General features: G+C 41.3%; 1 protein-coding gene across 17 annotated transcripts in view; it reads left to right on the top strand.

Moving 5' to 3' along the window:
* Positions 1-24,852, top strand: part of UBE2D3 (ubiquitin-conjugating enzyme E2D 3) — a 72,694-nt gene that overhangs the window by 21,075 nt on the left and 26,767 nt on the right. For 3 of the 17 annotated variants that reach the window (XM_011992263.1, XM_011992260.1, XM_011992275.1), the window contains exons 1-2: positions 16,625-18,244; positions 19,035-19,186. In XM_011992263.1, the coding sequence (XP_011847653.1) occupies positions 19,163-19,186 (24 nt within the window). In that variant the 5' untranslated portion in view covers positions 16,625-18,244; positions 19,035-19,162. Of the gene's footprint in view, positions 1-16,624; positions 19,187-19,804; positions 19,947-24,852 lie in introns of those variants that run through there. The other 14 variants (XM_011992265.1, XM_011992276.1, XM_011992262.1 and 11 more) reach the window with 12 other exon arrangements.

The following is a 24,852-nucleotide window of genomic DNA, read 5'->3' as shown; positions in this document are numbered from 1 at the left end:
CCCATTTATGTCAGAGATTGCAATTTTTTGAATTTTTGCATGAGTGAAAACTCAGACCTTGGCGATGACCTTGAGCAGTAGGCTATAAATAATTCCCACATGCTTAGCATTCCAATAATGGAGCACTAGGCATAAGTGGGTTAAGGGGCATGGTGGCTCATACCTGTAGTCCCCTATCTGGGAGGCTGCAGTGGGAGGAGCTCTTGAGGCCAGGAGTTTGAGATGAACCTGGGCAACATTGCAAAACCCCATTTCTAAAAAAATTTTTTTTAATTAGCTGGGCATGGTAGCACACACCTATTGTCCCAGCAACTCAGGAGGCTGAGGCAGGAGGGTTGTCTAAGCCCAAGAGTTTGAGGCTGCAGTGAGCTATGATCATGCCACTGCACTAAAGCCTGGGTGATAGAGGGGGACCCTATCTCTAAAAAAAAGAAAAGAAAAATACATAAGAAAAACATAAAAACTACAATTAAGACTGTATGTTGTGACCAGGCACAGTGGCTCACACCTGTAATCCCAGCACTTTGGGAGGCTGAGGTGGGTGGATCACTTGAGGCCAGGAGTTCAAGACCAGCCTAGTTAACATGGTAAAACCCCATCTCTACGAAAAAATACAAAAATTAGCTGAGTGTGGTGGCACATGCCTGTAGTCCTAGCTACTTGGGAAGCTGAGGCATGAGAATCACTTGAACCCACAAACAACAACAACAACAAAAAGAAAATGACTCTATGTGGAGCATCAAAACTCCACTACAGGTCTGAAGGAATTGATTATCTTCTGTAATCACTGGGCAGATATGGTAGATTTGTAGTATCAATTACATGCTTAATTCTTCCCCTTTCCTATTCTAACGTTGGAACATTGGTAGGGGGAGTGGGGTCCTAAGACATAGGATAGGGATGTTTGAGCAGAGAAAAATGAAGCTGAAAACTCTGAACATCCATCTTCCCCTAAATCTCTTTCTGAGGAAACCAGCCTCCTATGCATAGAGGCTTCCAGTGATTGCACTTGGGCAAGCTCCTTCACAAGCTGATACATGCTCTCCTCAGAACTTACCAGCTGGGGCTAGGCACGGTAGCTCAGGCCTGTAATCCCAGCCTTTGGGAGGCTGAAGTGGGAGGACTGCTTGAGCCCAGGAGTTCAAGACTAGCCTAGGCAACACAGCAAGGCTCTGTCTCTAAAAAAAAAAAAAAATTTTTTTTAAATTAGCCATGCATGGTGGTTTGTGCCTGTAGTCCCAGCTGCTCAGAAGGTTGAGCCCAGGCGTTCAAAGTTGCAATGAGCCATGATCACACCATTGCACTCCAGTCTGAACAACAAAGCAAGACCCTTCCTGTCTCCAAAAAGTAATAATAAAATAAAGAATTTACCCTTACTACCTATTAGTGCCTCCAGTTATATCCCAACATAGCCTAGTCAGAGAAGTATGAGGCCTTCTCTGGACAGAGAAAGCCTACCTAGGAGAACTAAAGGCCTTGCCATTTTAATCAGTGGGAACTTAGACAGCATATATGGGAATACATTTAAGGTTAGATCATGGCAAATTTATTGGCATGGGTGCACTTACCTAAGAATCAAGAGTTAATATTTTGGCATTAATAATTTGGTAGGATAAGGCTTAAATTCAGTAATAGCCTATAAATAAGATGGCCAAAATGCCAGAAATTCCTGGGCATATTGTAGAGGAGAAAACACAAAGGCTCCTTAGCCACTGTTAATTTTCACCATGTCATTAAGGAATGCAGTGATGATGGAAGCACTACCATTTCACAAGGAGCTCTAAAGTAGCTGTCTTTGTTGTCAAGAGATGATGGTGGTGAACACTGTAGTGGAACTGGGTTTGCTGATCTTAGTGGGAACATTAGAATCCCAAGGCAATAGAGGACACATAATAGCATATAAATATCAGACACAGGCTGGACACAGTGGCTGACGTCTGTAATCCCAGCACTTTGGGAGGCCGACGCAGGCAGATCACTTGAGGCCAGGAGTTCGAGACCAGCCTGACCAACATGGTGAAACTTCATCTCTAGTAAAAATACAAAAATTAGCTGGGTGTGGTAATGCATGCCTGTGGTCTCAGCTACTCAGGAGGCTGAGGCAAGAGAATGCCTTGAGCCTGGGAGGTGGAGGTTGCAGTGAGCTGAGATCATGCCACTGCACTCCAGCCTGGGCAACAGAGCAAGACTCTGTCTCGAAAAATATATATATACACACACACACACACACATATACATATATATACACACACACATATATATCTCTCTGAGACAAAGTAGGCACAATTACCAAAATAAGTCAGAGGAGAGAACGTTAACCAGAGTATTCTGACCCACAGGGAAAAGTGATAATGGCTAAATGATCATGAGGTCCCTGGAAATAAAATACATTAAGTAACCTACCAAGGTGCTGCTTGACATATATAGGTGGAAAAATTCTTGTGTTTTTGTAGTAAAATTTGAAGCATCTCATCTAGCTCCCAGACTTGGTACTCCTTCACTGATGGAAAGAGACTGGATCCTTTGATGAAAGGGGCAATGCAATCACTGCTGTATACCATGAATTGTTCCCTAATCCAGTGGGGTTCCCAAACTTGTCTGCACATTAGAACACCTTAGGATTCTAAAGCCCAGGCCACAACCCAGACTAATTAAATAATAATCTTGGGGAAGACCCAGGCAGTATTTTTTCAAGTTCCCCAGATACTTCCAGTGAGCAGACATATTGGGAGAATCATTGCTCTAAGCCTTTTCCATAGGGACCAGTGACCATTCACTAGAGAAAGGTAAATATCCAAAATTCTTTTTTTTTTTTTTTTGAGACAAGGTCTTGCTCTGTTGTCACCCAGGCTGGACTGCAGTGGCATAATCTCAGCTCACTGCAACCTCTGCCTCCCGAATAGCTGGGACTACAGGCGTGCACCACCTCTCCCAGTTAGTTTTCTGTATTTTTGGTAGAGATGGGGTTTCGGCATCTTGGCCAGACTGGCTAAAATTCTTAAGGCACTGTCTCTTAACTTGTACTAATACTAGAAACCCAAAACTCTACCTTGGACGACTAGTCAGAATAGGGGACCTACGGAAGTCAAGTGATGGAATCTTGGCCTGGCTGTGGCTGACGGTGGATCCAGAAGGACCCATACTGTGGTTACTTCTCAAGTCCTAGATGTGTAGTAGTGATATATATCTTTTAATAACAATCTTTATTTTGGTTTCCTGATCCATGGAGGGATTGCTATTATGGTGGAAAGCACTACACAGCAGCTGAGGTCTGCCTTCTACCACTCCTCATTAAGATAGTGAAGGAAAAGCAGGGATATACCCTGAAGAAATGGCAGAGATTGGCCAAGCACAGTGGCTCATGCCTGTAACGCCAGTACTTAGGGAGGCCAAGGCAGGAGGATTACTTGACCCCAGGAGTTTGAGACCAGCCTATATAACATGGCAAGACTCCATTTCTACAAAACATAAAAAGCAAAATAGAAAAACCAAAAGAAATTGTAGGGATTAGTGCCACCATGCTGCCATGGTGATTCATACCACATTCCCATTTAAATTTCCTGTGGCCACCAGATGCATCATAGAGAATGAAAGTATAAAAACCAGATGGCTAGTGAAGAATGACAGTGGACTGCAAACTTTAATTAGGTAGGGATGCCAATTATGGTTGCTGTTCTAGGTGTGGTATCTTCTTTGGAAGAAATTAATATACATCTTGACATGATACTGATATTGATCTGGAAATGTCCCCCCACCCCAATTCTAATTATAAAGAGAATCAGAAACAGACTAAATTTAAATAGGAGGAACAACAGTAAGTCCTTACTGTCTTGTCTCAGGCTACATCAACTCTCCTGTTCTCTATATTGTATGAAGGGACCTTGATGGTCTTGCTATTCCATAGAACATCACACTGATTTATTAGAGTAATGAAATTATATTAAATGAAACTGATGAGCAGAAGTAGGCAGCATTCTACATGCTTTGGTAAGACATACGCATGCTAGAAGGTGCAAGATGAACCTTGAAAAACTTCCAGGACTTGTCACAGGTTTCTAGGGGTCCAATGGCCAGAGAGATGTTTGGATATCCACAATATCCATACTTTTTTCTCTTCGTTAACTGATCAGAGGGAACTCCTTATGATGACAGTTTATGTGGGTTGAGGGAGAAGTGCTGAAGGATTAGAGGCAGGTACTATAGGAGTCTGAGTCACCTGCTCATTCATGGTTCCAGTCCCATATGTAGTGCACTGCTCCTGTGCTCATCCAGTTGTACAGTTTGGTTGAGTCAAACAACAACAAGTCATGATGGGCAGTTTGATTCACACAGTCACTTGATGTCCCATGGTCGGGTGTTACATCTCTTCCAGGTACCAGTAGCAAATCAAGGGGTGCTTTTCAAAGAAAAAACAAAATGAATCAAAACCATGGCTAAGGAAGATACGGTCTTACTCCTAAACCTTAAATTAAGGTCTATGTTATAATTCTTGTACTGAAACTTGCCAGAGTCTTCATATAACATCTCTCCTACATTAACTTCCAATACCATTGGGTCTACAGGATCATAAAGCCTAAGTCTGAGCCCTACCCCACGCAAAACTGGTAATTTTTTTTGAGACGGAGTCTCACTCTGTTGCCCACACTGGAATGCAGTGGCAAGATATCAGCTCACTGCAACCTCTGCCTCCCAGGTTCAAGCGCTTCTCCTGCCTCAGCCTCCTGAGTAGCTGGGATTACAAGCATGCACCACCACTTCCAGCTATTTTTTTTATTTTTAGTAGAGACGGAATTTCACCACGTTGGGCAGGCTGGCCTTGAACTCCTGACTTCAGGTGATTCGCCCACCTCGACCTCCCAAAGTGCTGGGATTACAGGCGTAAGCCACCATGCCTGGCCAAAACTGGTAGTCTTATAGTTACAGTTAAGCCTCTGAGAACAGCTTACCCAATTGTACTGTGTTTTGTTGTCTCCAAATCTAAAGATGCCTGCCACATGTTTTGCCTTTTTCTTTGTTGTGATAGTGGAAAATATAACTTGTCACTAACAAGTGCCTTTAAATAGGGGTGGGTGTTTAGTTTTGGTCTAGCTTTTCTAGTTGTTCACAGCAGAAGTATGATCAAAACCACTGAGTTCTTAATTATCAGAAGCGAAACTTGAGGGTTTTTTTGTATTTTTTTTTAATACACTTTCTGTTGCTCAGGCTGGAGTGCACTGGCCTCATCATAGCTCACTGCAGCTTTGAAATCCTGGCCTCAATTGATTCTCCCACCTCAGCCTCCTTGAGTAGCTGAGATTACAGGCTTGTACCACCATGCCCGGCGTTTTTTTGTTTTGTTTTTTTCTGGTAGAAACAGGGTCTCACTATGTTGCCTAGGCTGGTCTCAAACTCCTGGTCTCAAGTGATTCTCCTGCTTTGGCATCCCAAAGCACTGCGATTACAGACATGAGGCACCTCACCCAGCAAAGAGGACTCTTTTTTTTTTTTAATATCAAAAACTTTACTCCCTCAGTCAAAATACACAAGGTAGCTGTTGTGCATATATGTAGTCTATAGATAATGCTTGGTACATAAATATCTAGGTCTATGGCAATAACTGTTACTTAGGGACTCAAAGTAGGTTTGAGTCCCTCAAAGAAGCTCAAAGAAGGTTAACACTGCTAAAAGCAAAGGCATACTCTTAGAAAAGTAAAGGTATGTTCCAAAGAATATGATCACAGTTCAGTAAGCGATACCCTGTATAAAAGCAGAGATAAAGTTTTTTTCCTCTATACAATAGGACATGATTGAAAAGTTCTTATTGTGCTATATTATAATGAAAGCTGTGTTTAATTTAATGGTGATCTGCAAGATAGTCTGGAGAAGGAAAAGCAGAGGCAGAGAAGCCCACTATGAATTTATAGTAATGGACCAAATATGAGTTGAGAGGCATCATAGTATAATGAAAAGAATGTTTACATTAGAATCATAGGACTGGTAATAATGACTGATCCTGTTACCTTGGGCAAGTCATTTAACCTATCTGATTCTGCATCCTTATTTATATGTCACTCACCTTGTAGTGACCTTGTAGGCCCTCAATACTTGAGTGATGAAATGTTAATCACTTCTGCTTAACTCAGAGTGATTATATAATGATGAAAATCTTTTAAAATGTATAAACTTATACAATTTAAGGTGTAATATGCATTGAAGGCCTAAATAAGTAGAAAGGGACACTTATAAGGAAAGGGAAGGGTGAAAGATAAAGATGACTCCAATATACTGAATCTCAGTCTTGGTGACTGGAAAAGTATATTCACTTAAGCAGACTGGTTAGGAGAGTAACTGAGTTTTGGAAATCTGGACAAGGTTAAGGAAAAAATAGTGATTTATTTAAATTGTCTAGATGTTCAGCAGTAACTAAAAACTGAACAACGAAGTTATTCTTAATATATGTAATAGCTTCCTATTACATACATTAGTTTCATATATTCTTAGGTATTTTTCATATGAGAATATTCTCTCTCCTCCATAAAACTTTATGTTCTTAGAGAAAGAGGTTATCTCCTGGGGAATCTGTATTCCCTCCTTTAAAAGTAAACCACCTATATCCACTAAAGTTCCCTCTGTTCTGTCCAATTTATTGGTAAACAAATTACATAGGGCATTGACTGGTTTAAAGATTATTTGTTAGTTCCTTTGGTCCTTCCAGTTTAATACCAAATTGCTATACTTTGTTTTTTTTTTTTAAGAGTCTTGTTCTGTCACCCAGACTGGAGTGCAGTGGCACGATCTCAGCTCACTGCAGCAACTTCTGCCTCTTGGGTTCAAGCAATTCTCCTGCCTCGGCCTCCCAAGTAGCTGGGACTACAGGTGCCTGCCACCATGCCTGGCTAATTTTTGTACCAAACTGCTATACTTTTTAAAAACAAAATGATATATAATAGTTTACATATTTATGAGGTATATGAGCTATTTTGTTACCTTGACTGTATATATCACCTCGAATATTTCTCATTTCTAAGTGCTGGGAACATTTCAAGTCTTCTCTCCTAGCTATTTTAAAATATAAAAAGCATTCACTGTTACTAACTATAGTTACCCTACTCTGCTGTTAAACATTCCTTTGTTCCATAGCTCACTGTATGTTTGTACCTATTCACCAACCTCTCTTCATCCCCCCTCACCCAGACACCTTTCCCAGCTTCTGGCAACCATCATTCTACTCTCTGCCTCCATGAGATCAACATGTTTAGCTTCCACATGAGTGAGACAACATGTGATATTTGTCATTGTGTGCCTGGCTTATTTCACTTAACACAATAACCTCCAGTACCTTCCATGTTTCTGCAGAGGAAATGATTTCCTTCTTTTTTATGGCCAAATAGTATTCATCATGTATAATATAGGTAACACATTTTCTTTATCCATTCATCTGTTGATGGGCACTTAGGTTGATTCTGTTCTTTGCTACTGTGAATAGTGCTACATTGAACTGATTTATTTTCCTTTGAATAAATACACAATAGTGGGATTGACAGATCATATGGCAATTCTTTCAGTTTTTTGGGAAATACTATGTTTCCATAGAGGCTGTACTAATTTACATTCCCACTGACAGTGTAAAAGAATTTTCTTCTGCATCCTTACCAGCATCTGTTATTTTCTGTCTTTTCAGTAATAACCACTCTGTCATAGGTGATACCTTATTACGGTTTTCATTTACATCTTTCTGATGATTAGTGATATTAAGCATTTTTCATATACTTATTGGGCATTTATATCTTCTTCTGAGAAATGTTTATTCATATCCCTTGCCCACTTTTAATGCGTTTTTTTTTTTTTACTGTTAAGTTCCTTGTATATTCTTGACATTAGTCCCTTGTTGGATTAATAATTTGTAAATATTTTCTTCCATACAACAGCTTATCTCTTTACTCTGCTGTTTTCTTTGCTGAGCTTTTTAGTTTAATATAATCCAGTTTGGCTATTTTTGTCTTTGCTTTTTGTGCTTTTGAGGTCTTAGCCATAAAATCTTTGCCTAGACCCAATGTCCTGAAGTGGTTTTCCTGTTTTCTTCTAGTAGTTTTATAGCTTCAGGTCTTACATTTATGTCTGAACTCTTCTTTATGTGCATCACTCTAAACAGTTTTTACTACTAGCACCTTGTAAAGCATAAAGCAAATGCCTTATTCAAAATCATATGAGGCCAGGTGCAGTAACTCACACTGTAATCGTGGCACTTTGGGAAGCCGAGGCGGGCAGATTGCTTGATCCCAGGAGTTCAAGACAAGCCTGGGCAATATGGTGAAACCCTGTTTTTATCTTTCTACAAAAGATAAAAAAAAAAAATTAGCTGGGTGTGGTGGCAAGTGCCTGTAGTCCCAGCTCCTTGGTGGGGGTGGCTGAGGTGGGAGGATCACTTGAGCCTGGGAGGTTGAGGCTGCAGTGAGCCATGATGGCGCCACTGCACTCCAGCCTAGGTGACAGAGTGAGACCCTGTCTCAAAAAAGAAAGAAGAAAGTGGTATGATACATTTCTTTCTTTTACATTTTAAATGTATATGCCTTTCATTTAGACCCTAAAGTATAAGACAGTTTATATTCCATATAAAATCCTTAGTTTCTCCCAGTTTTTAAAAAATGTAATTATAACAGCCATTCAACCTTAGCGTAGATTTATCTTTTATACTAAGAATTTCCCTTCCCTCCCTCTCCCCGCAAGTTTATTTGGCTTTCTCTGGACTGCTACAGTATTTTACTGAATCTGTCTGGGAACTTAAATTCCTAACAACATCCAGAAGCTTCAGTAACTGTGGACAAAAAGAGCTTCATCCATTAAAAAGCTGATTTGGGCGTCAGAAAAAAACCCTCCTCTTGTATCGTCGTTTGCTCCCTCACGTGAATAGAATTTTGGTTAGATAGAGCTATTTGCCTTTCCTTTTTTTTTTTTTTTTTTTTTGCCCAGCACAGTTTTGTTTAGCATCCTTTCTAGTTGTACTTCAAATGTAACATTTTATGCTTTTACTTGACACCACAGAACTACTGTATTAGTATCCCCCCTTATCCAGTAGTCAGACTTTGCCTTTCTCTACCTTAGAGAATTTGGAAGTAAGGAAAACATTGAACACCAAGAAAACTAGGTGTTACAAGCTTTATTCTGTAACAAAAATATTTCTTTTTGAGAGTTAAGTGTCTCACAAAGGTAAACTCTCCATCTAACTGATGCCTCGATTATTCATTACTGCTGACAGAAGTCAGTCAACTTGAAGGGTCATGTCATCACAAGTGTGCTGGTAAAAAAATGTTTAACAACTAGCCTGAATAAGGGAGCAGCAGGCAGAGATCTGATCTGTGGTGTTTGCAAATTTCCCTGGGGTAAGTACTCCTATGTGGTACTGTGTCATGTTGCCAAAGAACATCACTGAACACAGAGCTGGGAAGAGGTGCACACTATCAAACTGTAATACTTCCACCATGCAGATACAATAGACATAACCACAAAAACACGGAACATAGTCAAAGGTATAGCATACCTCAGAGATACTGTGGATTTAGTTCTTGTGAATTTTTCCATTTCCTAGTGCATATGAAAGTTACATTTATGCTATATTAAATGTGCAATAGCATTATGTCTAACACGACTGTACAAACTTTTTTTTTGAGATGGACTATTGCTCTGTCACCAGGTTGGAGTGCAGTGGCAAGATCATGGCTCACAGCAGCCTCAACCTCCCAGGTTCCAGCAATCCTCCCACCTCAGCCTCCCAAATATCTAGGACCACAGCTATTATAGAAAATTTTAGAAAAAAATTTTTTTTTTTTTTTTGAGATGGAGCCTCACTCTGTCACCCAGGCTGGAGTGCAGTGATACGATCTCGGCTCACTGCAAGATCACTGCTCCACCTCCCAGGTTCATGCCATTCTCCTGCCTCAGGCACCCAAGTACCTGGGACTACAGGCGCCCGCCACCACGCCTGGCTAATTTTTTTGTATTTTTGGTAGAGATGGGGTTTCACCGTATTAGCCAGGATGGTCTCGATCTCCTGACCTTGTGATCTGCCTGCCTCAGCCTCCCAAAGTGCTGGCATTACAGGTGTGAGCCACTGCGCCCTGCCAAAAAATTCTTTGTAGAGACAGGATCACTGTGTTGCCTAAGCCTGTCTCAAACTCCTGGACCCAAGCGATCCTCCCACCTCAGCCTCCCAAAATGCTGGCATTACAGGCACGAGCCATTGCACCTGGCCTGTACATACTTTAACTAAAAAATACTTTATTGCTAAAACATACTAACAAAGTGAGCACATGCTGTTGGAAAAATGGCACCACAAATTTGCTCAATATGGGCTACCACAAACTTGCAATTTGTAAAATACACCATATCCATGAAGTTCAATAAAACGAGGTATGTCTGTAGTAGAGTAACTAGGAAGTGAGTTTTGAGTATTATTGAGCTTTGTTTAATAGATTTTAATATAATTGTCAGTTTCTATAATTAATTTTTAATAATGGTTGTGTTTAACAATGAGCCTGCAAAATTCCTAAAATTTTAAAATTGACCCTTGTAAGCTGTTCCAAGCCAGCTCTATCACACTACTGCCTATACTCTTAATTGTGGAGGTCACTTAGGGACTAGTCAATATGGGTTGAGGTGGTTCTGCTAGCTAATAATTTAAAAAATAGATATAGTGTGACTGTTCTTTTAGAAGCTGTCTAGCAGGTTTCACTCAAAAGCTCACACACAAAAAATTGACCTAATACTCAGATTTATATAGTGAAACCTTAAATTTTGCTATCTCGCAAAGTAAAGTTTGTCATGCTTTTTCATATTCCTCTAGGTATATGTTACCTTGTTATGACTTTATTAGTTAAAAAAAATTTAAGGCCACTCCCATAAGTGTCACCTGTAAATAAATACTGGCAAAAGGAATACAATAAACAATGGGGAAAAAAACAGACAGACATTTCAGCAAAGAAGATATGTGGATGACAAAGAAACAAAGCAGCACATGAAAAGATGCCAATATCATTAGTCACTAGGAAAATGCAAATTAAAATTAAAATGACAATGAAATACCACTACACACCTATTACAATGGCCAAAATTGAAAAGACTAATCCTAACCAGTCAGGAGAAATTGGAACACTCATATACAGCTTGTGGGACCATAAAGTGGTAAAAAACACTTGGGAAAGCAGTTTGGCAGTTTCTTAAAAAGTTAAACACATATCTACCATATGATCTAGCTATTCCACTCCTAAGCTACTTACTCAAGAGAAATTAAAACATATGCCCATATAAACACTTACACAGAATGTTCGTAGTAGCCCTATGTGTAATAAGACAAAAATTGGAACAGGCTGGGTGGAGTGCCTCACTCCTGTAATCCCAGCACTTGAAGAGGCCGAGCTGAGCGGATAACCTGAGGTCAGGAGTTCGAGACCAGCCTGGCCAACATGGTGAAACCCCATCTCTACTAAAAAATAAAAAAATTAGCTGACATGGTGGCGGGCGCCTATAGTCCCAGCTACTCGGGAGGCTGAGACAGGAGAATCACTTGAACCCGGGAAGCGGAGGTTACAGTAAGCCAAGATTGCGCCACTGCACTCCAGCCTGGGTGACAGTAAGATTCAGTCTCAAAAAAAAAAAAACTGGAAACAAACCAAATGTCCACTGACTGGTGAATGGATAAATTGTGGCAAATACATACAATGGAACATTATTTAGCAATAAAAGAGAATGAGCTACTGAGAGACAACAATATAGGTCTCAAAATAATTATGCTAAGTGAAAAAAGGCAGACAAGAAGGTGTATTGTGATTCAACTTCAATAAAGTTCTAGAAAATGCAAACTAATCTACCATGACAGAAAACAGATCAGAGGTGTCCTGTGGATAAGAAGACAGAGGGGTGGGGGAAGAACAAGAGAAAGGATTTATAAAAGAGCGTAAGGAAACTTGTGGTGAAGTTCATTATCTTGATTTTGGTGAGCTTCATGGGTATATATGTATGTCAGCTTATCAAACTGTTTATTTAGGTATGTATAATTTATTGTATGTCAATTATATTTCAATAAAGCTGTTAAAAATATAACAATGTAGCTGTGGTCTGACTGGTAGAATGAGGAAAAGGTAACTGCTTTATGGCTAGACAACATAGTTCCTTTCTTTCAGGGTTAAACTGAAATAGGTTCTTTGGGCAGCTAACAAGCACATATCTGGCTTACATTGAGATGTCAGGCAACTGAAATTCTCATGTTTTTATTACATGTCTGCTGGTAAGCCAGATTCTCTTCCTTTGAGTGCCTGTCTTTATATGTTTATCCCTAATATACTTCATATTATAGTCATCCTCCGGTATCCATGAGGGATTGTTTCCAGAACCACTCCCAGATACCAAAATCCAAGGATGCTTAAATCCATGATATAAAATGCCATAATATTTGCATATAACTTATACACATCCTCCTTAGATTGCTTATAATACTTAGTACAATGTAAACACTCTGTAAATATACTGTATTGTTTAGGCAACAGTAACAAGAAGAAAGTATGTATGTTCAGAAAATATGCAATTAAAAATGTGTATTTTGGATCCGCGGTTGGTTGAATCCATGGATGTGGAACTCACAGATCTGGAGGGCTGATTGTATTTGTTTTACATGTTACTATCACTCATAATGAAGTTTCCTCATTGTAATTTAAGATATTTTATATTTGTTAGAATGCTGATTCTGCAGACTGTGATAAGTGAACACTAAGGATACCCACAGAGCCATCAGGGTATCCTGAGAGAGTGGGATTGGAGATGGATGGAAAAGGAGAAAGAATCTGAGTAGGCAAGTTCAAAAATTAGCCGGGCCTAGTGGCATATGCCTGTAGTCTCAGCTACTTGGGAAGCTGAGGTGGGAGGACTGCTTGAGCACTGGAGGCAGAGGCTTCAGTGAGCCAGGATGGTGCTACTGCACTCCAACTTGGGTAATGGAGAGACCCTGTTTCAAAACAAACAAGAGACAAGACCAAAAAAAAAAAAAAGTTGAATCTTCGGTTTTTTTGTTTTGTTTTGTTTCAGACAGGGTCTCACTCTGTCATCCAGGCTCAAGTGCGGTGGCCTGATCACAGGTCACTGCAGCCTTGACCTCCTGGGCTCAAGTAATCCTCCCACCTCAGCCTCCCTAGTATCTGGGACTACTGGTGCACACCACGCCATGCTGATTTTTTATTTTCTGTACAGATGGGTTTTGCCATGTTGCCCAAGATGGTCTCTAACTCCTGGGTTTAAGCAATCCACCCTGCCTTGGCCTCCGAAAGTGCTGGGATTACAGCTATGCACCACCACACCCGGCCCTCAATCTTGTGACCTTTTCTATTGGGTCTAATTTGTTAGGTAGGGGCTGGGGGCTGAAGTGGTGGTGGGAGGGAAACCAGGATCAAATGAGCTTTTTAACCCTTTACCCATGGTCTCCCTGCTAGCTGCTTGCTTATAATCATATATAAACACTAAAGTCATACTTGCAGAAATAAAAACCCTTATGGAAACTTAACAGGGTACATATTTCTTTTAGGAACAAAAGTATAAGAAAAGTTGAATCTTGTGAAACTGCTCTTCTCCATAGAAAAGGAGGGGAAAGAGTTTACTGGTTTCCGTTAGGAAGCAATTGATAATGGCAGTGGAAAGGAATGTAAATTAATGGATTTGGCACTAAAAAAGAAAGGTATCCCAGCACTAACCCAAAACATACAGTGACACTCAAGAAGGCTGAATGTACAGATTCCTTAACCACCATTCTCCAACTTTCCAAAGTTTTCATCCAACCACTCAAAACGTGATTTTACCCTCAGTCAATTCTACCTATTTGGCTTCAGTACTTGCCCTGAGCCACAGGAATTCTGATGGGCAGAGGGGTAGGTCGGTCCTCCTGTATCAATCTGGAATTCTATGGAGCATTTTCTCATAAGTGTAATATATAAAGGGAGGGTGGGGTTTAAAGCCTTTTGTGGATTGACCTGCAGGCACAACTACTTTTCTATAAGAAATTATGTCCTGAGTTCCAGAATGGGAATGAACCTTAAAATGCTTCTAACCTCTTTAAAGCCCTTTTACTTCCATGTCAGAATCAGATTTATTAATTTATCTGTTCTACCTGCCTAGCATTTATTGACTTGAAAGTCACAAGGTCAAACTTAACAAATTCCACTTTAGGTATGTGACAAAAGCATTTTTATAATCTCTATCTACATCAAACTAAATTTTTTGAATTCTCTACATGAACTTTTTTCCATTTTGTGATTTTAGTAATCTATAATTACTGTAAGCACAGTCCCAGTCACCTTGATTCCCACTTATACTAAGTACTTCCATGTGATTTTAGAGCCTGTGTTTTATTTAGGTTTATGATCTTGTTGGCAACACATAACAGTATTTTGTCTTAGGCAGATGGAACAAAAATAGATAATAAATTCTTTTTTCTGGCCACATGAAAACCAAATGGTATCAGTCAATGAATGAACAAAAGTCTCCCAAAGGTTCTAGTAAAGTGGTAAGAGAACGGAGACACAGATCACAGCAGTTAGTACAGACATGGCCAAATTCAAAAGAAATGAAATGTGGCAGTTAGTCCTACATTTGAGCTTCAAGAGGAGATTTGATTTGCAAAAAAAAAAAAAATGTAGCACGTGTTTCCACTGTAAACTTTAGTTTCATAGTTCTTTAAGAGCTAAACACATAGGAAGTTCATACTATTATGTTTCAAGTTATTTTATTAGAATATCATATTTTGTTTTTTTTCTATAAACTTTTTTTTTTTTTTTGAGACAGGGTCTCACTTTCACCGAGGCTAGAGTGCAATGGTGCGATCATGGCTCACTGCAGCCTTGATCTTCTGGGCTCAAGGGATCCTCCCACCTCAGCTTCCAGAGTAGCTGGGAACACAGGCGCATGCCACTATGCCTAATTTTTTTGTAGAGACACAGTTTCATCATGCTGCACAGGCCAGGCTGATCTCAAACTCTTAGAGTCAAGCGATCCTCCCACTTTGGCCTCCCAAAGTGCTGGAATTACAGACATAAGCCACTGTGCCTGGTTTGATTTTATTGTAACATTCTAATAAAAGTAACTGGAGGGAGAATCCCCCCAAAATATTTTTTAGGCAAGCTTGACCCAGTAAATAAACTAAATTTACTTCCTGTACTGAGAATCCCTCCTGAAATATTTTTTAGGCAAGCTCGACCCAGTAAATAAACTAAATTTATTTCCTATACTATCTCTTCTTAGTGCAACTATTTCAGATCTTTCTCACATTTCTTCTGGATTATTTCATTGACATCCTGTTTTTCTTGCCTCTAGTCTCCATCCCAATACATACTTTGGGCACATGCTTCAACACTGCTATCACAGTTATTTTTTTGCCATCAAAATCTGATCAAGCCATTTTTGTTAAAAATTCAATTCCTCCATCCCATCCCATCCCCTTCGGAATAAAAGGCCCTCAAGATCTCCAGTCAAGTCTTTCAAATCTGTCTTGTCCCCTCATCTTTTCTGTCTTCTCATTCTCTCCTTGCCGCTCCCCCCGCCATCTCAACCTCCCAATACTGCAGCCAAAGTTTTTCTAGTTTCAAAAACTTACCAAGTCAACTCTGAGACTTTGCATGCTGTTTCCCCTGCCTAGGAGCCTCCCTCACAAGTTTTTTTCCAACTTTGCCTTGCTCCCTTTTTTTCATTTAATACAACTCTCTTCCTCAGAGAAACTTTCCCTGACCACCCCCAGCTGAGTTCAGTACATTAATACTGCTCGCCCAGACTGGAGTGCAGTGGTGTGATCTCGGCGCACCGCAACCTCTGCCTTCCAGGCTCAAGCGATTCTCCCGCCTCAGCCTCCCGAGCAGCTGGGATTACAGGCGCCTGCCACCACACCCAGCTAATTTTTATATTTTTAGTAGAGATGGGGTTTCATCATGTTGGCCAGGCTGGTCTCGAACTCCTGACCTCATATGATCCACCCGTCTCAGCCTTCCCAAAGTGCTGGGATTACTAGGCGTGGCCATTACTACTACTATACATTTGTTTCACACTATGGCCAGTTAATGTCTGTCTGGTTACTTTAATAACTGACATTTATACAACACTGTAGAGGCTACAGTATCCTTTCACATATATTATGATACTTAAACCCCACAATCATCCTATGAGAAAGGATAGTTATTATTACTTACTTTGGCGGTGAAGAAACGGGGTCAGAAAATAACCAGGCCAGTATCAAACAAATGGGAAGCAATAACAAATCTGGGTTCCTCCCTCCACCTTCATGCCTAGTCCTGTGCTTTTAGTATATTTGGCTAGCTAGGAGAGAAAACATAGATTATTCAGGGAGGGGCCAGAGGTGAGCCTCAAGAGCAGTTAGGCCATGAGGTAAGCACTTCAGGGCGTTGCTACTCACGGGGTGGTTCAGACTAGAAAAATCTGTATCACCTGGGCGCTAGTTAGAAATGTAGGTGCTCAGGCTCCACCTCTGCCCTACCAAATCAAAGCCGCATTTTCAACAAAACCCCAGGTGGTTCCTATGGACGTTAGTTTGAGAAGCACTGCTTCACTAGTGACACTACATAGCCACTTGAACAGTATACATTAGACCACTTATATTCATCATTGTTGACGTGTTGTTTTTATTAGGTAAAACTTTCTGCAACAGTTTTCAAATTAAGTGTATTTTTTAAAACAAGTTTATTTTTCCATGTGATTGAAGATCTCCACTTCGGTAACTGGGGTCATTAAGGAATGTTAGAAAACCTTAAGCTGGTCAGTGCTTACCCACCTTTAAATTCCTCATAAAAATAAGGTCTTTCTTTTGCCTGAAGGATACACTAGAGAGCATAACTGCCCTCTCTATACTTTAAACCCTTGACTAAAACAGGCCAGTCCTATTCATGTAAATCCCACCTCCCAACTTGGATATTTCAGGAAGTATTGTATTGTTTTTCTGACTCTAAACTCTACCTAATTTCTTAATTAGTCTCAACACTTTCTGGCTCAAGAACTGAAACACAGCAACAGAAGCTAAAGGTTGAGAATTTAAGCTTGTTCCCACATCTACACGTTGGCGGATGGCAGCGACTGATTACGGAGACGAGTGAAAACGCTGCCCCTAACACTCTCTGCCCTAGCCTCATCCACTCAATTGAGCCTGAGTCAGCCCGATCCCTGCTCTTCTCTGTACTGCTCCTTCAGTGTCAGAGAGACACTAGACCTCAGCACGTGGGAGCGCTGATGAGCAGCCAACCTGGGTCTATTTAAAACTACTATTCCCATCTTGAGGGGCGCCTACTCCCATAGAATAACCAGCCCAGGAAGGTAGGCGAGTAAATACTGCTCACCTGTTCCACCGGAAACCTCAAAATCCCGGCCCAACCTAGACTAAAGGTATCTGGTAATTAATCCTTGGCACCTCCCACCACACACTCCTGATTGGGCGCGTGCGAGAGGGCTGTGTCTGCGCGCGCTCTTACCAGTCCGGGGAATTCCATTTCCTCTTCCAACCACCGGTATAAGCATTCAGGGGCGGTGCTTTCCTGGCAGTGGCCCGCCCCAGTTCGAGCCGGTGCCTTACTGCGTCTCGCGAGATCTTGTACATTTTGGGGGCGGAACCCCGTCAAGAAGAGCGCACAAAACTGCTCTTAAGTCATTGCAGAGGTACCGCTTCGGTTAGCCAGCCACGAAGTTCTCGCGAGAGTCGTCTCCTCAATACCAAGTGAGGAAACTGGGGGACGCTGTGGGGAGGGGCGTGGGGCTGGATCGCGCAGCGGCAGCTTCCTTTACCTTCCTCCCATGGTCTCCTTCCGGTTCTCGATGCTTCTCTGAGCCTAAGGGTTTCCGCCACTCGTCTACCCTCCCCCAGCCCATGATCCGCCTCCCTCCCCCGCCCTTCTGGTCCAATCTCCGATCTGTTTAGTAAGAAGGTGCTGTTCCGAGAAGGAGAAGGAAAAGGGCTTGGCACGTATTCACTCGGCCCCGGACGTGGGAAGCAAGCCGTCTGGCTTCGGCCTCACATCGGTCCTGTGCTCGCGACGGCAGCGTTGGCGGACTGATCCGCGGCGGTGAAGAGGCAGGAGGAGGGGGAGGGGCGGAGCGTGGCAGCTGGCAGTAGTTCCGTCAGAGCGGACATCTTGTGGCTGTGTCGTGCGCGTGAGCCCCGTAGGGCCGGGGAGGCACCAGCTGCCGCGCGGGGAGGAGGCCGAGGCCGCAGCTTGAGGGAGGCCCCGGCCCCTCTGTACGCGTGGGTGTGGACGGCTAGGGCAGGGAAGGGAGGCCGGCCCAGTGGCCGGCCGGGTAAGAGGGGTAGTGCGGGCCCTGGGCGGCTTGAGCGGCCAGCCTATTGGGTGCGGTGGGGTAGGGTGGGAAGGCTGGAGAAGCCGCGGCCTCTCCTGCTGGAGGAGGAGGGGGAATGGGCGCGTCCTCGCGCCTAAGCCGGAGCCTCAGGGACAGCACGGGCGCGTGGTGGAGGTGGCTGGGCGGGCGCGCGCGGGAGCGCGCTGGAAGGCGGAGTGAGTGTACGGTGGCGTCAGGGGCGACACAGAATAGCTCGCTGCGAGGACAGCAACACACATCAAGCCTCCCTTCCTTTATTTCCTTCCCCTACCCGGCCGCACCTTTGGGCAGAAACCAAAAGCAGCCCGGCGTCCGTCCGGAGTCTTCTGCTTCCCCCTCCCCCCTTGCCTTTCTTTGCCCTAGTGACGCCGGTATAGCGCCGACTAGGCCCCGGCTCCTCCTCTGCTGGGCTCCGGACCCTGCCCCGCACCCACCCCTTTCTCCTACGCCTCTTCCTCTCCCACCCGGGTCTCTTCCTTTCTAGAGGCCGGGAAGTTAAACTTGTAGCCACCACCTCCGCTCTTCCCGTCACCCTCGCCCCCTCTTCGGGCCGAAAACACAGTACTGAGGCTGTTGGTGGCTTTGCCACGCCACCCCACCCACCCCGGATCGCGGCCGCCTTAAGGGACCTGGATTCATCAGGGGCTCTCCGGGGCCTGTGCGAGTGCTGATCTGCTCCGTTTTTGCAAAAGGCGCCTGTGTCTGGCAGAGCCGCTGTGAGACGAGACAATCCTGCCCCGCCGCCGGGATAATCAAGAGTTTTGGCCGGACCTTTGAGCATACACCGAGAGAGTGAGGAGCCAGACGACAAGCACACACTATGGCGCTGAAACGGATTAATAAGGTAACCCGCGGGGACAAGGGAATTGGGGTGGTAGTAGAAAAGGAAGGCTCGGGCCAAGAGGAAAGCGTGGGGGTGGAAAAGAAGAATAATTCTGAAAATACTAGTTGGATCACTTCTTCCATTGGGGGGGGATGGAGAACGCGGATGTACTTCTTGAAGAAATGAAGGTTAAAGTTAGGGAACGGAGAACACTTGTGGCAAGTGAGATGTTATGAGTGTGCTTCAGTGGAATCGGTGCAAATTAGGGGTGGAGGAGAGTGACTTAAGGCGCCTTTATTATTTTATTTTTTTGCTGCTTAAGAGTTCTTCCGGGGGTCCGAATTGCGGAGAGACGCTCCAGCAGATGTCATGGCGCTTCCTATTCTTGGTGCTTGAAAACTTACTTTAGTTGTGAGATCAAGGTTATCTAGGTCTTTTAGCGGGGAGAAAGAAAACTCGGAGGAGAGAAAAAAAATCTGGGGAGTCCCGAACTTGACTGAGGGTCGGGTAGAAGTCTCGCATATTGAAGGACAGTGAGTGAGTCTAGTAGAAACTCTTCGTCGACTCTGGGCAGGTTACACCGAATAAGTGGGTTTGGGAGGAGATGGAATGACACAGTGTTGCCACTTCCTGTATTTTGTAGTTGCGGCTTTTCACCCGAAGCTATTTATCCGAGGGACACCGGGAACTGATGTAAAAGGTCTTCTGGAAGCTCCCTTTTCCTTTTGGCTGGGGAGTGGGGGTGGATAAGGGGTGCGATGGCAGTAAGGGAAAGCTAGATGTACCTATTTTTGCCTCATTCTGTTTAATAACACTGCTGGGGAAGATTCTTTCGTTACTTGAGTGGTTTGATAGTATATTATCGATTTAAGTTGGAAAAAAACTAGGGTTTTTCATAGCTCTGGGAGTGAGCGGAACCTCCACCTCCGGTGGTTTAGTCTCATTTTCTTGCTCTAACTTCTATCCCGCATTTTAAGATGGCGGCTGCTTTAACTGGTTCAGGCTCTTTCCGGCGTCTCCTTTCGTAATAATGTGAAATAATATGCTTTATTAAATGTTAACTTTTGTATAGGGTTGTGCACTGCTCTAAGACCCTCTGCTCAAAACTTATCTAAATTCAAACTCTTAGATTGTATTTCCCTTTTTTGTGACTTGTGTTTGTGTGGTGTGTTTAGTTGTTGCACAATCGAGGAGGGTGGAGTATTTACAGCTAACTTGAAAAAAATGTCATGGAATAAATTCAGCCTTACTAGAAAAATGGTGGGGGGGCGGTGAGTGTTAGAAACTTTGGTTTTAATAGATTACTTTTTAAAGAAGAGTTGTGAGAGGAATGGCAAGAACTTGCCTTTACTAAAATAGACCTGATACTACTATATTTGCATTTATTTAATTATGACTGAAGTTTATTTGGCAAGATTGGTGTTTCATGAAAGAGGAAGGTTTAAATCTTCACTCTTAATATATACTGATATGAAATCTTGAATTTTGTTTTAGGCCTTCATTACATCGTCATTTTGGGTTATGCGAAATACAGATTTAAATCTTTGTATTTGCGAAATGAAAGAAAAGAGGAAGAAAAGCTTTTTAGGAGTTAAGAATTAAAGTAAAATATATTATTTTGAAATAATATCCTCTTCCTGTGACCACTTTAAAGGCCAGGAACATATTGGAGAAGCCTAGTTGTATGTTATAGTGTAGTTTACGCAACGAGCATAACATTCAGTACAAATAAAAGTCTATTCTGTTGAAATTAGTTTAGGCCACTAAAATGTGGAGTCGTTCCAGATCCATAGCTTTTTGTGCATGTGGAACAGAACACGTTAAAGGAAGGTCTCACTAATTTTTTTTCTCTTACAGGTCATACCCAGCTGCTGTGACACCAGTTAAATGATTTAAAAGCTTTAGAGAGGCAATGTAACAGTGGCTAAGAGTGTTAACATTGGAGCAGAAATGCTTCAGTTAGAATTCGAGCTCTGGGCAAGTTCTTGTGCCTTTACAAGAAGGGTATCTGTTGTAGTATGAACAATAAATGGCTGTTTGCCTAATATGTACCAGGCACTGTTTTAGACATTGGGTTGGCAGCAGTGAACAAAACAAATTTTAAGTTCGTAGATTTGTTTTGAGGATTAAATGCATTAATATGCAGATTTGAACAGGCCCTTGATATATGACACTCATAGTTATTACTGCTATTTTAATGTCACAATTTATAATTCTTAACCGTTTTTGTTTAAGAAATTTGATTTCTAGTTTAATACTCTTAGTTAATATCAGGTTGTCTTCTGGTATTTTAAAAATAATTAATATTCGAAATAATATTTTGAAGATTTATGTAATATAGACACAACATAAAAACTTGGCAGATAGGAAAAACCAGTGTTTATGTGAATATTATTGATTTAACTTACAGAAACTTTGACATGTGCATGTGGTTTGGTTTTTCAGCTGTTAATGTTAGAATCACATGAGGCAACCTTCAAACATTCCACATCCAAACAATTTTAGTGAGTGTACTCTGAACTGGAATGCTCTTCGGTTTAGGCACCTGTTCTAGAAATACAGGGTCAAGTAGTCGTTGATGTCAGTATGGTATCCTTGTGTTAGGTACCTATTTGGAGTTTATTCTTGTCTGAAGATTCCACATTTCAAATATTAAGATATATCTGTATTCGTCATTAATATTTTACTGAAATGATTATTGGAATACTTTTAACCTTCAGTCCATTTGATCGAGCCTTTAAATTTATACTTTGCTTCAGTTATGTTCTTGGAGTAAGTTTTTTGACTACTAGACCAATCAACTTTTTTCCTGTATTTATTTGAACGAGCTGTAATATAGTCTTAAATAGGGCTGTTAAACAACAGGAGTTAAAAGTGGCACTCACAAGTTGATTGGTATTGAGGGCCATAGACAATTTTACCACTCCCATAAACAGGGACTACAGTATATGTGTTTTAGGGGCATTTGAAGATAAATATAACGTGAACCAAGCCTAAAAGAATAGCTCATGTTCTCATTGTATACACCCTGTTAAGTTTTCATAAGGATTCTTATTTCTGCAAGTATGACTTTAATGTTATAAGCAAGCAACTAGCAGGGAAACCATGGATAAGGGGTTAGAAAACTCTAATTTGATTCTGGTTCCCCTCCTACCACCACTTCCGCTGAGATAATTTCAAGATTATCTCCATCTTGAAATTGAAAAACTAAGGCACAGAGGTTAAGAAGATGATCCGGGTTCATGTTGTGACAGTTGGCATTAGAACCCAGGCAGCCTGGTCCAGAGTATGTGTTCTTAACCACTATACTTTGATATCATCTTTTAGGGTTTTCATATAGTATTGCCTGTTACTAACAATAGTTAAGACTTAATGCAGTCTCATCTAAACCGTAACTCATTTAATCTTCAAGACAACTATGTGGCATAGATGTGAGAATTTTATAGATGAAGTGACAGGCCCAGAGAAATAGTTGTCTAGTCACACAACTAGTCAGTAACTGAGATTGAAATCAGATAGTGAGGCACCCAGGCTGGACTGCAGTGGCACCATCTCAGCTCACTGTGAGCTCTGCCTCCCGGGTTTACGCCATTCTTCTGCCTCCGACTCCCGAGTAGCTGGGACTACAGGCGCCGGCCACCACGCCCAGCTAATTTTTTTATATTTTTAGTAGAGACAGGGTTTCACCGTGTTAGCCAGGGTGGTCTTGATCTCCTGACCTTGTGATCCGCCTGCCTCGGCCTGCCAAAGTGCTGGGATTACAGGTGTATGCCACCGCGCCCAGCCCTTCAATTCCTATTTTATAATGTATGTGGTTTTAGTTTGTTATCTGGAATAAGCTGCTTTGCTCTCCCACTTCCACATCTAAGTAATTGGGATTTAGCTTTACTCTTAGATTATAGCTAATTTGTGAGTTAAGATTTTAGCTAATATGTTTTGAAAGTGGAAGTGGATTTAATTCTTTTGGGGTAGTCTCTTCAAGCACTGAAAACTAACATGTGCCAGTTAACTGCTTAGGAGGTCTTAAGAGTGAACAAAATATACTTATTGTCCCCAACTAGTATATAGGCTGGGTAAACTGTCTGGCATGTGTTTCATATATGATCCTCAAGGCTTGTCTATAGCCAGCTGACTTCCTGTGTGGGATAGTTGTGTCTGAAGGATGATGATAATATGACCTCAGTATTTATTTAGTTTGAAAAAGGGTGCGTGACTGACACGGCATACTTTTCTTTCATCATGCTCATCTGCAGTGTTGATTCTAGTTTTTGTTATTTACACAGATAAAAAGTTGAATGCTCCCTCAATGGGATGAACTACTGTGTCACCAGATTGCTGTGTCAAACTTTGCCCCTGAGTTGAGGTGACCACTTTTTATTCCAAGACAGGCAATCTTTGAGGATTCTGCACAACGTGTTGCTATAATCTTTCTATTAAAAAAGAAACTAGGTTCCTAATACTGAGAGAAAAAGTTTCAGATTAATATCTCAAACTTAGGTTGGTTTTTGCATTCTTTTTTTAAATAGTGATTTTCTTATATCTGTTAGCGTATGGAAGAGCTGACTGAATATTATATATTGTTGGGTTTGACATAAATTACATTTATATTCCAGAACATTTGGAGTTTTTAAAAAAATTTTTGTGGGTATATAGTTGGTGTATATATTTATGGATTACATGAAATATTTTGATACAGGCATGCAATGCTTAATCACATCAGGTTAAAGCAGGTAAAAAAACTAGCATTTATCCTTTGTGTTGCAATCCAATTATACTCTTTTCGTTATTTTTAAATGTCAAATTGTTTATGGAGTTTTTAAAAAAATACAGATCCTTGGGGGTCTTAGACTTACTAAATCATTTTCCCTGGAAACATAATTTTGAAATTTTTCTAGGTGATTCTGAAGCTCCTCTCTGATTAAGAACCACAGATACAGGGGAATAAAGGTCCTAATCTGCATTAGACATAGTATTCTAGTCCTAGGGAATAAATGAGGAAGATTTACCTATGGTAAACCTTACCTATGGTACTCTCTGTGTTCAGTGGTGAAAATAAGCATGTAAACACATGAATAGTTTGTCACTTTGTACATTTACCTTTCAAGAATATTAGATCTAGTAGGGGAGGTATTTAAAATAAATTTTCTATATTTTTTACAGTAGTATTGTTACAGTGTGGTTTTTCTTTTATTATTTCTTTAATTTCTTTAATTCTGTTTGCCAAAACCAGTATTTTGAAATTAGTGAAATTAAACTCTTCATTCTTGGAAATGTTGTGGTCTTGAGCTTGCTGCCATAGCAATGTTATTTCATAATTAAAAATGAATGCATTCAGATATCTAACTGTCCAGTTTCCCTTATTAGATAAAGATTTATTCAGAATTGTATCCTCAACCTTGTTATGTAGGGAAGGGAAAAGTTTAGGGAAGTATTTTTATACTTTGTTGAAACACCTGGTTTTTTATCGCCTAACTATACTTTCAACATAATCTGTTGTAAAAGAGACTTTCAACTTTTGATAGCTGAATTTGTCATATTTAAATGTTTCTCAATTGTGAGTCATGATTTCTTGGCTACATTTTTCAGTATGAAATGCTTACATTAATCGTAACCTTGCTGTAATTTCTTGGCTAATGTATAATTGAATGTTTTCTACCACTGGGCAGCTGTTAATCTTTGTATTTTGT

The sequence above is a fragment of the Mandrillus leucophaeus genome, unplaced genomic scaffold (genome assembly GCF_000951045.1).
Source record: "Mandrillus leucophaeus isolate KB7577 unplaced genomic scaffold, Mleu.le_1.0 Scaffold409, whole genome shotgun sequence".
NCBI classification, from domain to species: domain Eukaryota; kingdom Metazoa; phylum Chordata; class Mammalia; order Primates; family Cercopithecidae; genus Mandrillus; species Mandrillus leucophaeus.
This window is presented reverse-complemented; position numbering and strand designations above follow the sequence as displayed.